The 15,220-nt window shown below is 44.4% G+C and overlaps 1 protein-coding gene across 6 annotated transcripts in view; it reads left to right on the plus strand.

Annotated features, from left to right (window-relative positions):
• The first annotated feature begins 767 nt into the window (after nt 1–767).
• The window catches only part of GOLGA4 (golgin A4), a 71,108-nt gene continuing 56,655 nt past the window's right edge, over nt 768–15,220 (plus strand). For 5 of the 6 annotated variants that reach the window (XM_087767301.1, XM_087767309.1, XM_087767316.1 and 2 more), the window contains exons 1-2: nt 768–880; nt 8,846–8,941. In XM_087767301.1, coding sequence (XP_087623427.1) covers nt 794–880; nt 8,846–8,941 — 183 coding nt within the window. In that variant the 5' untranslated portion in view covers nt 768–793. Of the gene's footprint in view, nt 881–936; nt 1,484–8,845; nt 8,942–15,220 lie in introns of those variants that run through there. The other variant, XM_087767338.1, reaches the window with a different exon arrangement.

Genomic DNA, 15,220 nt, shown 5'->3' on the forward strand with positions numbered 1-15,220 from the left:
CGAGCACCTTGTAATTACCTTGCGATTCACCTTGCGATAACAAGGTGCCCGGTTCTTCGGCGTGTGATGGCCTGTGCGGGAGGTAAGGCCGTGTCAGGTAAGGGCGTACAAACCCCAGCTGCAGCGTTCTGGGATAAAGAGGATTTATATTTGTAACGACCCGGCCTGCCACCCGCAGAGCAGTCGCTACGGGAGAAAAAGACGGCAAATGGAAGCGGCGGGAGCCGCATCACCTCCCGCTCGCTGGCGGCGGGCGGAGCTCCCGCCGGTTTCCCTCCCTCCTGACAGAAAAGCGGTGCCCCCCCCCCGCCCGCGCTATTCGCAGCAGGGCGCCGCCTCCCGCCCCGCCGCCGCCGGGAGGGAGGTGGAGGGAAGCGGAGGGAAGGAGGAAGGCCGCACGGCCCCGACGCCCAGTCCCGGCGGGGCGGCACACCGGCGGCGGCGCACGGCCAGCGCCCGCCCCGCGGGGGCGGGAGGAGGGATGGCGCAGGGAATGCCGTTGGGAAGTTTGTGCCTCGCCGCGCCCCGTACCGTGCCGAGCGCTTGGCTCCACGTTGGCCGCGCAGGCCCAGTGGCCGCGGCGTTCACCTGCTCCGGGGTGGGGGGGACCCAGGAAGGAGAGGCGGCGGCGGCGGCTCCTCCTCCTCCTCGTCCCACCACCGCCACCCTCCCGCCCGGCCCCCGTTGCGCGGGAGGCGCTGCCTCAGCGGCCGGGGAGCCCTACCCCGCTCCCCTCGCCGCCGGCCCCTGACCCCCTCCTCCTCCTCCCCCCCCTCCCCTCCCGCCCGCCACCATGTTCAAGAAGCTGAAGCAGAAGATCAGCGAGGAGCAGGCGCCGCCGCGCGGGGGGGGGGGACGCGCCGGCCCCCTCCCGCCGCAGGTACCGCGGGCGCTGGGGAGGGCGGCGGGGCGGGGTCCCTCGGGTCGCTGCGGGGGGCCGGGACCGAGCCCTGGGCGCCCTGTAGCGCCCGGCCGGGCGCCGGTGGCCTTTCACCCGGAGGGGCAGGGCCGCGCTTCCCCCGGGAAGGGCCTCGGCGTCCCGCTGAGAGCGAGTCGGACCGGTCCTGCCGCCCCGGCCGCGGGGAGCGTGGCGCAGCGCAGGCCTTGCCGCCCTGCGTGCGGCGGCCGGCCCGGGGCTCTGGGGTGGGCCGGCCGGCCAGCGCCGCGCCCCGGCTCCCCGTCAGCCGCGGGGCCGCTGCGCTGTGACTTGGAAAGCCAGCTTTGTTGTTGCCGAGCCGCCTCCCGTCCTGGGAGCCTCTCCAGAGGCTCCTGAGACTGTTCGTCTCTTTGGCCGCTCGACAAAGGCTGTCCTTCGGGGGAATGCAAAAGCCATCTCTTGCTTGGACATCGAACAGAATGAAACAGGAGCGGGTTTCTTCTTTAGCATTTAAAGGAAAGACACTTTCCTGTGCACTGGGTAACAAACCAGCATTGAGACCGCTAGTCATCTTCTTCTCATCTTAATGTTTCTTCTTTCAATTCTGTAAGTCCTTTCTGTTTCTTTGGCTTAGAGGCTGGTCTGCTTATCTTAACCTTATGCTTGCTTTTTTTAACTGTGGAAAAATTGGGAATGCAATATAAAGCTGAGAGCAAAGCATCTTTTTTTTTCCCCAGTCATAATTTAATTGGCCATTTTTCTCTTATGTGTATTTTCACAAAATTATGATTAGTGTTGGATTCCAGAAACTACTATTTTTGAATCATAATAATGCACATTAGATATGACATGGGTGCAGAGTATCTCTGAGAGTGACAGTGGCCAAAAAAATGTTGTGAGGATTTCATGCCTGTATCAAAGCACGATAAATTCTCTCTACCCGTTCAAATTTGGGTAGAAAGACTTTGACAAGTTAACTTTGTATTGGCAAACTCTGCGCTGAAAAAGATAATGTCTGCCTATGTCTCTTTGGCGTTTTGCTGGCTTAAGTATCCTTTGCATCTTGGAATCTTAAATAATAAAACTGGTATAAACTCTGTATCATGTGAATGTTAAGCTATAGGCAGATAATTTGGTTAGTTTTGCAAATAAGCGATCAGTTGCCTGAGCTTGATCTGAATGTAATTTGAACCACTGGGAGATCTGACACTGCATAGTCTCAGTATTAGACCATGGTTTCAAAACCGCTGACATTCAGCTATGTAGTGTTTTTTTTTAAATCACTCATTTGTCAAATAGGGGCAGTGTTTTTGGGAATAGATCTACTGTAAAGCTTTGTGTAGTTTGTTGAATTTTATTTTAAATCCTTTCATAGTTATTAATCCTGGGTCTTGTCTAGTTAGTGAAGTTAAGTACATTTTTGTCAGTGGCAGTCTAGAGTGCTGTCCTGAATTGGCATATGTGGTGAACTTTCAGTACAGTGTAAAGGGATTGAGCTGCAGAGCTTACTATTCTCAGTAAGGAGCAGCTAAACTATACTTTGCACACAATATTGTAACCCACTTAGTTCAGGATACTTGGTGCGTGTGTTAAAGGGTCAGTGCTTGCTGAAAATCAACCTTGTGCATTAATTTGGGCCTGAGTGCACCCAACAGCGTAATACATTGCAGTCTTTATTTGGCTGTTAAAATTAACATTGACAAATTCCATGAAACCTAATACAAGAGCTTACGATAAATGATACTTTCACCTACTTCACTGTACTGTGGACAGAGCAGATCGTGTCACTCAAAGGTTGACATGAATGGAAAGGCAGAAGCAGAAAACGAGCACATGTTTATTTTCGTGTAAAATAGTTGTCTTGCAGTATTGCTTATTCTTCAATTGCTCTCAAGTAACACTGAAGGAAAACTGGAGTTAAATTTGATCTTAAAAGTAAAATAGGCTAGTCTGCTCGTTCCTCATAAGTCATTTGAAAACAGATTCTGTAAATGAGCAAGGAGCGAGAAGGTTTTGAGGCCTGTAAAATGTACTGGAGTCTTGCAGAGAGTGTGTAATATAGTTTTGTTACCTTTCTGTTAGTAATTCAGATCCTTAAAATGCGTTCCACTTATTGAGTACTCTGTCAGCATACAGATTATCAGCTGCTTTCTATCGAGACCTTTTCAAACTGAATTTTCCAAACACTTAACATTTCTTAGTTTTATGAGACTTGTTTGCATTCATTTTTGCTCTTTTCTTTCCTGTATCCTGTTGCAGGGAGACTTCACTCACCATACCCTTTCTGCTCTATTCATGTCTTCTGCTTTGAGACCCAGAACTTGTCATTTGTGCTCTGGTTTGTAGTGTCCAAGACTAAATTTACTGACTTAAGACTGATTAAATCAGGTAAAATTTCTCAAATGTAGCACTTTTTCTCGGGAGGCCTTTGTAGGCCGCCCTCTTTCATATGACATCAGTTAGCTAACTGTTCATCTGTCAGATTGAGAATACCTGCACTCTGCCCCTCACAGGCTGAAGAACACATTGGTTTCTAACTGCTGACAGGGAGAAAAAAAAAGCTATTGCAATTCCAGGTGTCTCCTGGACCAACACTTGTTGAGGATGGTCACCTGACAAATAGGGATGAAGAAAAAGCAGAGGCATTCCATGCATTTTTTGCCTCAGTCTTTAATAATACTGACAGGCCTTGGGCTGCCCAGTCCCCTGAGTTGGAGGACCATGACTGTGGGAGCAGTGACTTTCCATTTGCGGACACTGAAATTTTAAGGGACCAGTTGTGTCAGCTGAATTTTCGTAAGTCCATGGGACCTCATGGGATTCATCCCAGAGTACGGAGGGAGCTAGTGGATGTTACAGCAGGACCCCTCTCAAACATCTTGGGAGTCTGAGGAGGTCCCCCCCGACTGGAAGCTAGTCAACATTATTCCAGTCTACAAGAAGGGTGTGAGGGAAGACCCAGGAAACTACAGACCTGTTAGTCTAACCTCAGTACCTGGAAAAATTATGGAGAAGATCATATTGGGTGCTATTGAAAGACATTTAAAGAACAATGCAATCATTAGGCAAAGTCAACATGGATTCACAAAGGGAAAGTCCTGATTAACTAATTTCATATCTTTCCACGATAAGGTCACCTGCCTAGTGGATGAAGGGAAGGTGGTGGATGTAGTTTTTCTGGATTTTAGTAAGGCTTTTCATACTGTCCCTCACAGCATCCTTCTAGACAAGTTGTCCACCTGTGGGATGAGTGGGTTCATGGTGCGCTGGGTGAAGAACTGGGTGAAGGGAAGAGTTCAAAGGGTTGCAGTGAAGGGGGCTACATTTGGCTGGCGACTGGTCACTAGCGGCATTCCTCAGGGCTCAGTTCTAGGGCCAAATCTGTTCAATATTTTTATCAATGATCTGAATGCAGGAGTTGAATGCATCGTTATTAAGTTTGCTGATGATACCAAACGGGGAGGTGCTGTTGACTCTCCCGAGGGACAAGAGGCCTTCCAGAGGGATCTGGATAGACTGGAGCATTGGGCAACCGTCAACAGCATGACACTGAACGAGAACAAATGCCGGATTCTGCACCTGGGATAGAGTAAGGCGGGGCACAAGCCTAAATTGGGGGAGGAGTGGCTGGAGAGCAGCCCTGCAAAAGGGGTCTGGGGGTGCTGGTTGGCAGGAGGCTCAAAAGGAGTCAGCAGTGTGCCCTGGCAGCCAAGAAAGCAAACCGCATCCTGGGGTGCATCAAACACACCAGCCCATCAGAAGGGGTGATTATCCTGCTGTATTTGGTGCTGGTGCAGCCGCACCTTGAGGATTGTGTGTGCTTCTGGGCCCCACAACTTAAAAAGGATGTTAAGGTCCTTGAGTGCATCCAGAGGAGGGCACCAAAGCTGGTGAAGGGGCTGGAAGGCATGTCCTCTGAGGAGTGGCTGAGGACACAGGGTTTGTCTAGTTTGGAGAGAAGGAGGCTGAGGGGCGACCTCGTGGCTCTCTGCAGCTTCCTGAGGAGGGGACGTGGAGAGGGAGGTGCTGATCCCTTCTCCCTGGTACCCCGTGCCAGGGCGCGTGGGAATGGCTCAAAGCTGCGTCCGTCAGGGGAGGTTGGGACTTGACATGAGGAAACTTTTCTTTCCCGAGAGGCTGGTCAAACCCTGGAAGAGGCTTCCTAGAGGGGTGGTCGATGCCCCATGCCTGTCGGTGTTTAAGAGGCATTTGGGACAATGTGGTCCTTAACACCATGCTTGAACTTTTGGTCAGCCCTGAAGCGGTCAGGCAGTTGGACTAGACGGTCGTTGTAGGTCCCTTCCAACTGAACTATTCTATTCTATTCCCTGTGCTTACCATGAGTCGAATAAGGATGAGACTGTTATTTGCCCAAAATGCCAGGGGTTTTTCAGCTCCAAAAACACTTTCAAGGACACATCACACAAAGGTCACAAGTGGAAACGGGATTTTATTTGTATTTTTCTGGCTGTTTCAGAGCAGATGCTCACCAGCCTTAACACAATGCGCATGTGCAGCCAGGAGCAGGCTGATGCGCTCTTCAGTTGAGCTTCAAGAAACCTCCCTTGCAGCCTGGCAAAGGCAAGGCACAGAGCTGCAGAACGTAGCAGCAGGAACACAGGCCAAGCAGTCCCTGCTTCCTGAAGAGTGAGAACGTGAAGGATGAGGATCAGGACCAACCACACCAAAGAAGAAGAAGAAGAAAGAAGAAGAAAGAAGAAGAGGTGTGTGGTACCGTGGGGTATTTTCCAAAGTATGACGCGTATTGATGACGAGCATACATCTGCCTTCCAAAACTTGCTCCGCCGCTGTGCGTCTTGGGCAGTGATGCATGAAAAGCGCTCTCGTGCCTGCCCTGCGCTTGGGTTGCAGGCAGGGAGAGCTGCAAAGTGGCAGCTGCGGATGGTGCAGCGAGCCTGGAGCCCTTCCAAGCCCCGGCTGTTTTGCACAAGCAAGAACCCCTGGAGAAATGGAGCCAAGGGAAGAGCAGAGCTCGTGCCTTTGCAAACCTGCCATGGGCAAGAGAGGCAGAGAGAGGCAGGGCACGAGCGGCGCCTCGGAGGCGCAGGAGCAGCAGGCAGGGACTGAGCGGAAAGGGCCCAGAGGAGCCCTGACAAGGGGCTGTGCTCAATGCTACAGAGGACAAGAAGCAACCCCCGGGGGCCCCCCTGGGCCCGCCCTGGGAGCCTGGAAAGCTTCCTCCCCCCGGATGCGGGGCACGAGGGCCACCTTCGTGGAGCAGGAGCAGCAGGCACTTAGCCAAAATGGCCCAAAGCAGCCCTGGCAAGTGCCCGTGCTCAACGCTGCGGAGGAAGGCAAAAACCCCCGGAGACACTTGCTAGCCTGCCGTGGGGAAAAAAAAGCCTTCCTCCCCCCAGCTGCAGGGCACGAGAGGCCATCTTCGTGGTGCATGAGCAGCAGGCAGTAACCCAGCCAAAAGGGACAAGAGGAGCCCTGACAAGTGGTCATGCTCAGTGCTGCAGAGGAAGGCAAAAAACCCCCGGGGAGCAGTGCCAATGTGCCCCGGGGGAAAATTCCTTCCTGACCCCAGCGTTGGCGATCGGCTATTCCCTGAGCACGTGAGCAAGACCTGCCTCCTCGTCCCACAGCCTGGTCACGCCTCCCAGCAGATGCCCAAGCCCTCTTCTCCCTCACCCTGGAGCCACCTCAGGAGCTTCCCAGAGTGGCCCAATGTCCCCGGCCTGAGCGACCGACCTCGGGGGCAAGAATCCTCCCTGCGCCTGGTGGGACGCCAGTGGCTGCTCCAAAGCCCTGGGACCCCTTGCTTGTTATCTACCATCCCTGCATCCCATTTCTTACGGCTGCTGCTGCCCCTGGCTCCGTGGCGGATGAGGACGGCGAGCTCTGCAGTGCTCCTCCAGAAGGCATTCCCTTGCTCTTGCCACTGCTATCCAGCTGAAAAGGCCTGACAGCCTCGGGCACCTCCAGGGCTTGGTGGTTCTCCTCATCTCCTGAGGGGCTTGCATCTGTTCCCCACAGGCTGAAGCAGGATTTCCATCTGTCAGGTGGGCTTTGAAGGGGGCCCCGCCGGGAGCTGCCCTTGCACCGCAGAACCTGCAGCAGAGTCGTCCAGCCTCCGGTCTTCCTCCCTCAGCCCCTGACAGGGGGGGGGCCAAGTAATTCCACCGGCTCCTCAAGGACTTCCTCGGGGATGTCTTCGGGCTGCGCCCAGGCCAGCTATGGCAGCGGGACACGGGGCGATGCTGCCTTTTATGCTGCCCGGGGCATTGTGACTGCTGCGTTGCCGGGTGGTGGCCCTGTGACATGGGGGTGACATGAGCCTCCCTGCGCAGCCCCGCCCTGAAGTGGTCAGGTAGTTGGACTAGATGGTCGTTGTAGGTCCCTTCGAACTGAACTATGCTGTTCTGTTTCATCTGCTCTGTTCCACCCAACTTCAGTTACATAATCTTTCTGTTCGTTGCATAAGATCAATGAATATTCGTGCTCCAGATCTTAGTGCTACTGAAATGGCTGTAAATTGACAAGAAGTCTGAATGCAGCGGTCAAAACTGTAGAGCTGTTAAGGGCAGAGTGAAAAGATACGTTCAGACTCCTTCTAAACAGTAGCTACGTGGCGATGAACGTTTGGAAACATTTTTCCTTCTGTATGGTGAGGGCCAGAAAAAATCTTATTTAAGTCATTGGCATTAGGTTAGGGAGTAGGAATAAAAGAAGGAGAGTAGGCTATTGGCATGAATAGATCATTGTTGTTCTTCAAACCTTGTGAATACTTTTGACGTGAAATTTTTCAGCAGGACATAGAGCTTTCATGGTGAATGGGTATTTGGTACTAGGTGAGGTGTTTGACTTTTGAGTTGTATTTTCAGGTGGGAACATTGGATCCACTTAGTAAGACCTGTAACTATGACTGATTTTGGAATAATCTTGTGTTTTGTATGATATTGGAGTTCATTAGTATCCAAATTTTAGAAAATGTACCCATAGATTTAGGCTATAAAATGAGTATAATTCTCTGAAAAACTGTGGGTTTTGGTAATATCTTTTCAATGGTCTGATACTCTCTCAGTCATGTTTTAGAACATCCAACTCTGTCTTGTGAGACAGGCATTTTCTAAGGCAGAATTTACGTACGCAACCTCAGTGATGGCGCTGCAACAATATGTTAAAGGATTTGTGGTAGCTATGTTTTGGGGGTTTTTGTGGTTTGGTGGTTTGTTTTTTTTTTTTTGCAACACTTTGTTCATTCTGGTTATATTCTAGAATATACCTAATGAGAGATCTTGCTAATTAGTTTCTTTGTACATAAAAGCTTGTTGATGTTTTAATTTTTATTACATTTATACTGAAATTTTATATTTGAATTTTGCAGTATGAGGCTGCCAAGCTACGTTTGGGTTGGGTTGGAGTGGCTTGTTACAACCTCACTCAGCATGAAGTTGTGAAATTTCTTTGAATAGATGTTCAGTGCTGACAGGAACAACAAGTTCATATTGACATCATTAAATGTGTCATTTTCTTCTGCCCTTTTTCTTTGTTTAGATTCAATTTTATAAGTGGGGTTTTGGTGGGGTTTTTTTTGTTGTTAATTTCTTAAAGGAATCAGATGGTATTCCATCTGTAAATGCTTGAATTCCTTTCAGTTTGGTAAACTTTTAAACCTTAAGGAACTGTACTATGTTGCTAAAGTATTAGGAGGCTTGAGTTTCAAGTCTGGTCTAAGAAGACCATGGTCAGAAATAATCAAAATGACTAATTTGGTTGCATGGTCTCGTGGCCGATTCATGACATAGTCTGCTCTGGAGATTTTGTAGTAAGGTAGAACTTGTCACAGACAGTATGTGGAACTGGTTGTTTTCTTCAAAAGGAAGATCTAGACCAGGCTTTACTGAGATGTTATAGTTAGTAATTGTTGAAGTAAATTATGATATGGAATAATTAGTTCTGGACTTAATATTATTACTTGTTGATAATGTGATCTCTGTGTAGGTCCCTTCCAAATCCCCTCCACCAACTGGCAACAGAAGCAGGACATCTTCATTTACAGATCAGAATGATGAAGGCACTTTAACACCAGACAAAGAGGTCAGTTGAGAACTGTTTTTCTGTATTTTTTAAATTTAACTTTAAAAAAAAAAAAATCTAACTTTGTGTCCTTGATTAACTTATTTTTTGATTCCTCAGTCTCACTATTTTCTGTGCATTTATAGATAGGAATAGTCTGATTTTTAGGTTAAATACTGAAGTGTTTAATATTAGTAAAACAGGCCTTTAAGATGTAGTGGTTAACCCCCAGATTAAGGAGCCTTAAGTTCTTCTTCAGGTCTTAAAAATCTTACCCCTGAACTGAACTCAGCGAGGTAGTGGGACAGTTAAGTTCAGAGAGACTAACTTTGTTTTTTATGCCTCTTCTAGTTGAAAAGTTGGGGGAATCCAGTTAACTGCACAGGTAACTTGAGGTGGATGAGCCTTAAGGCTTAAACTGAGCCCTTATGAATGTTTCTAACCATACCAGTAATAACTTTCAAATTTAAACACCCCAACACACACACCCCACCCCCTAAAAAAACAAACAACAAACCAAACTGAGTCTAAATTATCAATCATAAAGTATCATTAATATCACTATCAGGATGATGGGTAACATGACTTGCATAATAGAGCAAACAGAGGAGATAATCTGCATTCATTTTTTTTCCGTATTGAGTACTATAGCTTTTTTGAAGTGGCTTGATTAAAAAAGAAAAAACAATCAAACTGTAAAAGCCCTGACTTAGTGAGTGTGAAAATAGGCCAGTGGAATAAATCAGGGAGCTTCTGTGATTCTGTGAACTTTGTCAGAGGAAATGTGAGTTCCTAGCCAGAAAATTCAGTTGCTGGGTTTTGCTTCAAAAAAGGTGTGTTTTCTTGCAGTGTGACAATCTGCTTTAATTTGTAACGCCACGTTTTCTTCAGGAGATGATACCTGAAATTTGTCTTAGATTCCGTTATGAACGCTACCAGTGATTACAGCTTGACAGTTTACTTCCTGCAATGAGAATAGAAATGAAGAGTACCTCATGATTTTGTTTTGTATTTTGGAAATGCAGTATTGAGTTTTCTAATAAATGCTTATTTTCTCTACTGTTTTATATATGTGTGTGTGTGTGTATGTATGTATGTAATGACTTCCCTCTGTCCCTGGAGAGATGTTTTCTGTTAACTGATGCTACAAAATGTCAGCAAGCAGTGTCACCTAGGATAAATTATTAAGTGTTTCAGTAAGGAGAGTTTGCTGTTTTTTTGTTTTTTTCAGGAAAAACAACCTGCATTTCTATTTTTAATATATATATGCAGTATAGAAGTGGTGTATTGCCACGTGAGAACTATCACTGTCGCCTAGAAGGAATGAGTTGGTGCCAAGAGTTAGTGTCATCAGTGACCAGTGCAAACATAAAAGTTCTCCCCTTTTTTAATTTTTTTTTTTATTATGTATATCCGTTGTAGAACGTGCCAGAGTTTTAAGGACTGATTTGGCCAAGGTTTTCAGACTTTTTAAGCAGCAAAAGCTTAGTGGAATACGAAATATTGAAGCCATGAGACACAGTGATGTTCCTCTGTGCGACTGATTCACTGTTTTTTGTCTGTCATTAACTTGGTGCTGCCTACCCTAAAGGAAGAAATCTTCCTCTCTCTTTTCAGTGGGAAATAAAGGGAAAGGTTAAGTGGTAACACTCCTCCTCCCTTTTATTGTGCAAGTACCAACTGCTTTTCTGCTCAAATAGCGTAACTCATACATTGAGTGAAAGGCAGAATACTTTTCCTTAACTTGTATTTATTTTTGAGGATGTCTGCTTTTATTCCACATCTGGAAAAGATTTGTGAGCCTGAAGGCTTATCTTCTTTTTCAGTTTATCAATTGATACAGTAAAAAATACTAGCTCTCTTCACAATTCGGATAACATAAAAAATAAATAAATTTCCAAATGTTATTGGGTGCTACTGATATGTCACCTGTATGTATCAATGCTTTCTGTAGTGTTCTTCATTTCTATGGAGAACTACGTTTTGTCTTGTACTGCTTCATTAGATATATGTTGCCCCCCCAGCAGACGGTTTTTTCAGACTGCTTTTCCAGACAAACAGGAGAAGCAAAGAATTCCCCACAGGACATGCCAAGTTATGTTGGAAGAACATTATGCACTAAATACAGTGGTTACACTGGGATGATCAGAGAGGCAGAGGAGAAATAAGATTAAGAATGGAAATGGAGTACTAAAGTGACCTCAGATTTACGGTTATCTTTGGGCTTAGGGAGCTGCTATGAGAATTTTACATGTGAAACATATCCTGTAATTAGAAATTCGGAAAGTAGTGAAGCTGCTAAGGGAATGAAAAACTCTGTGAGGACTGGTTTTATGTCAAATGGAAAATTTTGCTAAAATAAAGATAAAATTTAAATGATCAAGACAGGAAATCTCCTTTCTCCAAATATTTCTCATAAATGTTAACAGAATGATTAAAGGCAAATAGTCTTTGAAATTTGTTTGTTGAATTAGATTTTCATAAACTTCAGTTCAGTGGCAGTATTACTAGGCTTAAAAAAGATGCAGATATTACATACTATCTCTGAAAATATCTGCTGTAATTATATGGGTGCATTATGTCTTTTCAGGGGCATTTTTTTGCAGTGTTCTCATTTGATCAGGCAGATGTTTTATGTACAGGTGTCAATGGCAATGGCATTACGATGAACTAAAGTTGGACAACATTTAATACACTGAAAATGTTTGTTTTTTGAAGAGTATCATATGCTAAAACGTTCTTGCAGTACATGCATAATTGCTAACCCTTTTGGTACTGAAAGCCAAACAAAATTACAGCGTTTTGGAGTTCTCTTGTATGTTCTCTGTCTTCCCTCTGGGCTGTTATGTTTTAGTATGTCTTTAATAGATGATGTTTTCGGATTTTTAGTGCTGTAGTATCAAAGTTGCAAGTACTGCATGTGCAAGCTTTGATTTAAACTCAGAATATTTTTAGAATAAAAACAATTTCACAGTGAATTACAGTTGTAAATTACAGCCTTAGTCTGATCAAAGAAATGTAATAAAATGTACAGGCAAACATTCTTGCTTTATATTCTGCAATGATAAGATTTTTTTATTTTTCAAAATTCCAAAATGTTCTTAGTTTAAAAAAAACAAAACAAAACCCTTCCATGCTCCATTCATGGAGTACCACGTATGTTTATTTTCTGTGCCCACTTTCTTCTTCAGCTTCTATTTTAGTGGAGCTGTGGGTCTCCATAGGCAGTGTAACAGAGAAGCTCATAATTTTTTCGTGTATAAGGAAAAAGCAGAAGTCTGTCTAGTTCTGTATTCTGTTCTTGCAAGTAGCCCATGAAAGATGACTAGAGTGTGAGGTAAAAGCGTATATTGGTACTTCATAGAACTTCTTCAGACAATTTGCATATCAGATGCTTTCTGAGTTGGTCTTGGTGCCATTTGAAACAGCCCTGGATGATTAAAACATGCTTACTTAGTGCTTCCAGTCTTTTCTAGGGAAGAATAGTGTTTGGTTTTCAAACTGTTACTGCGTTGACTCTTGAACATAGTTTGAGGTGAAATAGATCAATCACATTCAGTATAGTTCCTAGAAGTTCAAAATTTTCTTTCTGTTCTGTAATATACTTATTTACAAGTCAGGCCCACCTGCAGAAGATAACAAAGCTAGTTCCGAGCCATCAACTGAGAGCAAACAGCTGATAGCTTGCTGTGGGTGACCTACCAGTCATGCAGATCCAAATATCACTCGCATCCTCATGAGTGTTATGGAAGTGACAGCAGAGCACAATATATATAGCTGCGCTTAGAGCTAAAGATAAACTAGCCAGGGTACTTTTCAGTCTCACTTTAGTGCTATATAATGACTGTGTTTTTAAATTAATTAAAATGTTTCTAGCGTGGGCTATTAATAAAGCAGGACAAGTAAAGCTGAAATAATATTCCTTCAGTACATTTGTTAATGTTGCTCTTTCCTATATTCATATACTTAATTTGAAGTACTTCTAAATAGACATTGCCATGCAAAGACAGTAGTGGTTCAGATACGTCTACATTTTTTTGCTTTCTGACATGCAAATGTAAACTAAGTTTTGGAGGCTATATAAGCTAGTTTGTAACTAAAGCCTGGATTTTACAACTCCTGATGCATAGACCAGCATGTTTAGATTGCTCATCAGAATGAAAAACAAACCAGAAGAGAGCGTGTGTTTGATTTCTGTACTACCTCTTTCTGAAAATGCAGTTCTGCACTTTTAAATTCTGGGGCTTTTTTAATTGCAGAGAGAAACCTTGAACTTTCAGCTCTTCAGTTTTTCCTATTCCCTCATCGCAGTACAGATGAAGCATAAAAGGTTATGTTGCAAATCGCACAGGCCTTCTATAAATAAATATCTGTGTAAATTAGCAACTTACTGAATTATTCACAACTTTTTTTTCTGGCATTCCCCAACTTGGACAAATAACCACATTTATTTATTTCTTTTACTGTGAGGAATGAGTTACTTGTCAGTAAGAGTTGAAACTTTCAACCTTTAGCCTGATAGCTGACATCCCCCAGCTCATTGAACTAGATGAGCAAATACTGGCTTGTCTCTTAGACAAGCTTATAGTCTGATGCCTTTCCCTCTGTCTTACTGTGCTTGTATACGACATCGCAAAACTGTCTGACCAATTATAGAAGCTTTTAAGCATTAACATACTACAAATACACATATACCATGATGCGCTTTGCTAACAAGATGTATGAATTTTCAAATTTGCTTAATAACAGATTAATCTGAAATTCGGAACCACTGATTCTCTTCTTTTTTTCTGAAAGGGAATAATGACTGCTTTTGTCAATCACACGTATTATATGTATGTAACATGCATTGATTCAACTACTGCCATCTCCAGAGCAATGAGACTTGGGTCAAACTGTAATCCCTATTAAATTGTGGTTTTTGTTTCACAGCATGTTAAGGAAGCCCTTTGATCTAGGGATCACATGTACTTTGGCCTTTGCGCCCCACTCGTCAGAATCTTAGCAAAGGAAGACTTGAGCATGGTAATTCTTCAGAGGGAGGAGGAATAGCAAGAATAACATGAACACAGTTGGTTCTGGAGTTCAGAAAGTCCATAAAGAACAAGTAAGGCTGCTTAACTTAGGCCAAATTTGAGGGCTACAAAAACTGTTCAGAATTTTGGAAATACAAAGGTTATTTAAAAAAATGACTTTGTGTAAAAAATAAACTTTATGTATTGTTCTTTGGTAATACTGAAGGAAACATGGCATCATCTGGTGTCTGGCTTCATCGCCTAATTTACCTCATTTGTAACTTTCTCTCCAAGATACTTGGAGATAGTTGGATAGTTTGTTGGTTAGTAAGATTTTACTTGGGGGGGGAAAAAAAAGGGAGTTAAATATTGTGGCAAAAGATTAGCAATATCATAGTCTTAATTTGGTGCCTGAGATGAAGGTCGGTATGGAGTAGGGCGTTCATTTACCCTGGAGTATGTTTGAAACAGAGCATTGGAAGAACTTAGTAGGATTTCTATAGTGAGCTTCAGGTGTGATTTGATGGTGTTCAGAGGATTAGAGAAGATTAGTTAAAGGATTATTTATAGCTTTGCACATTCTGTCAGTTTCCAGTATGCTTCAGCCCAGTTGGATTCCCTGCTTGTCTAGTTTTATTGATCACATTACTGGCTGATACTGGTGATACATTAGACAGTATAGCACCAGGTATGTTAAATGTTTCTGAAGCTGCTAAGGTAATTCAGAGTGGATTTTAGGCCAGATCCTGAAGTGCAAGAATCCATTGTGGAAATATTTATATTTGTTTAATTTTGGCAGACTAGCAGGTTGTTTCTTGCCTTTTTCCCAGTCATAGGTAAATAATTTTTGGTGATTTTTAGTACCCCCCCAAGTTAACTAGACAGCTAGTTTTAAAGCTGTACTGAAAAAATTTAAAAGTGCAGATAAAAACACATGTATATATTGGAAAGCATTAGGTAGTGTAATTACAGGACTCATTAGACAGCTCTGTCTATAATTTAGCTGTAAAAACATAGCAGGTAATGAGCTGCTGGAGTAACAAAAATACCGTGAGCAAGTACTTAAATATTTTCATTGTTGGCCACCCAACATCTGAGAATGGAGGATGAACTCACTAATGCGAAGATGCAGCCAGTTCTAAGTGTGCTAAGGAAATAATACTCTTGGACCATGACTGAGTGTATTCTGTCTTTGGTCGCTATTTGAAGTTTGAAACTCTTGTCTTGGCTACTGGGGAGGAAACATTTCGCTATTTCATTTTGATACAGTGATTACTGTTCTGCT

This window comes from Nipponia nippon, unplaced genomic scaffold (genome assembly GCF_047370975.1).
Source record: "Nipponia nippon isolate SJK-2023a ecotype South Korea unplaced genomic scaffold, ASM4737097v1 scaffold_1, whole genome shotgun sequence".
Classification (NCBI taxonomy): Eukaryota; Metazoa; Chordata; class Aves; order Pelecaniformes; family Threskiornithidae; genus Nipponia; species Nipponia nippon.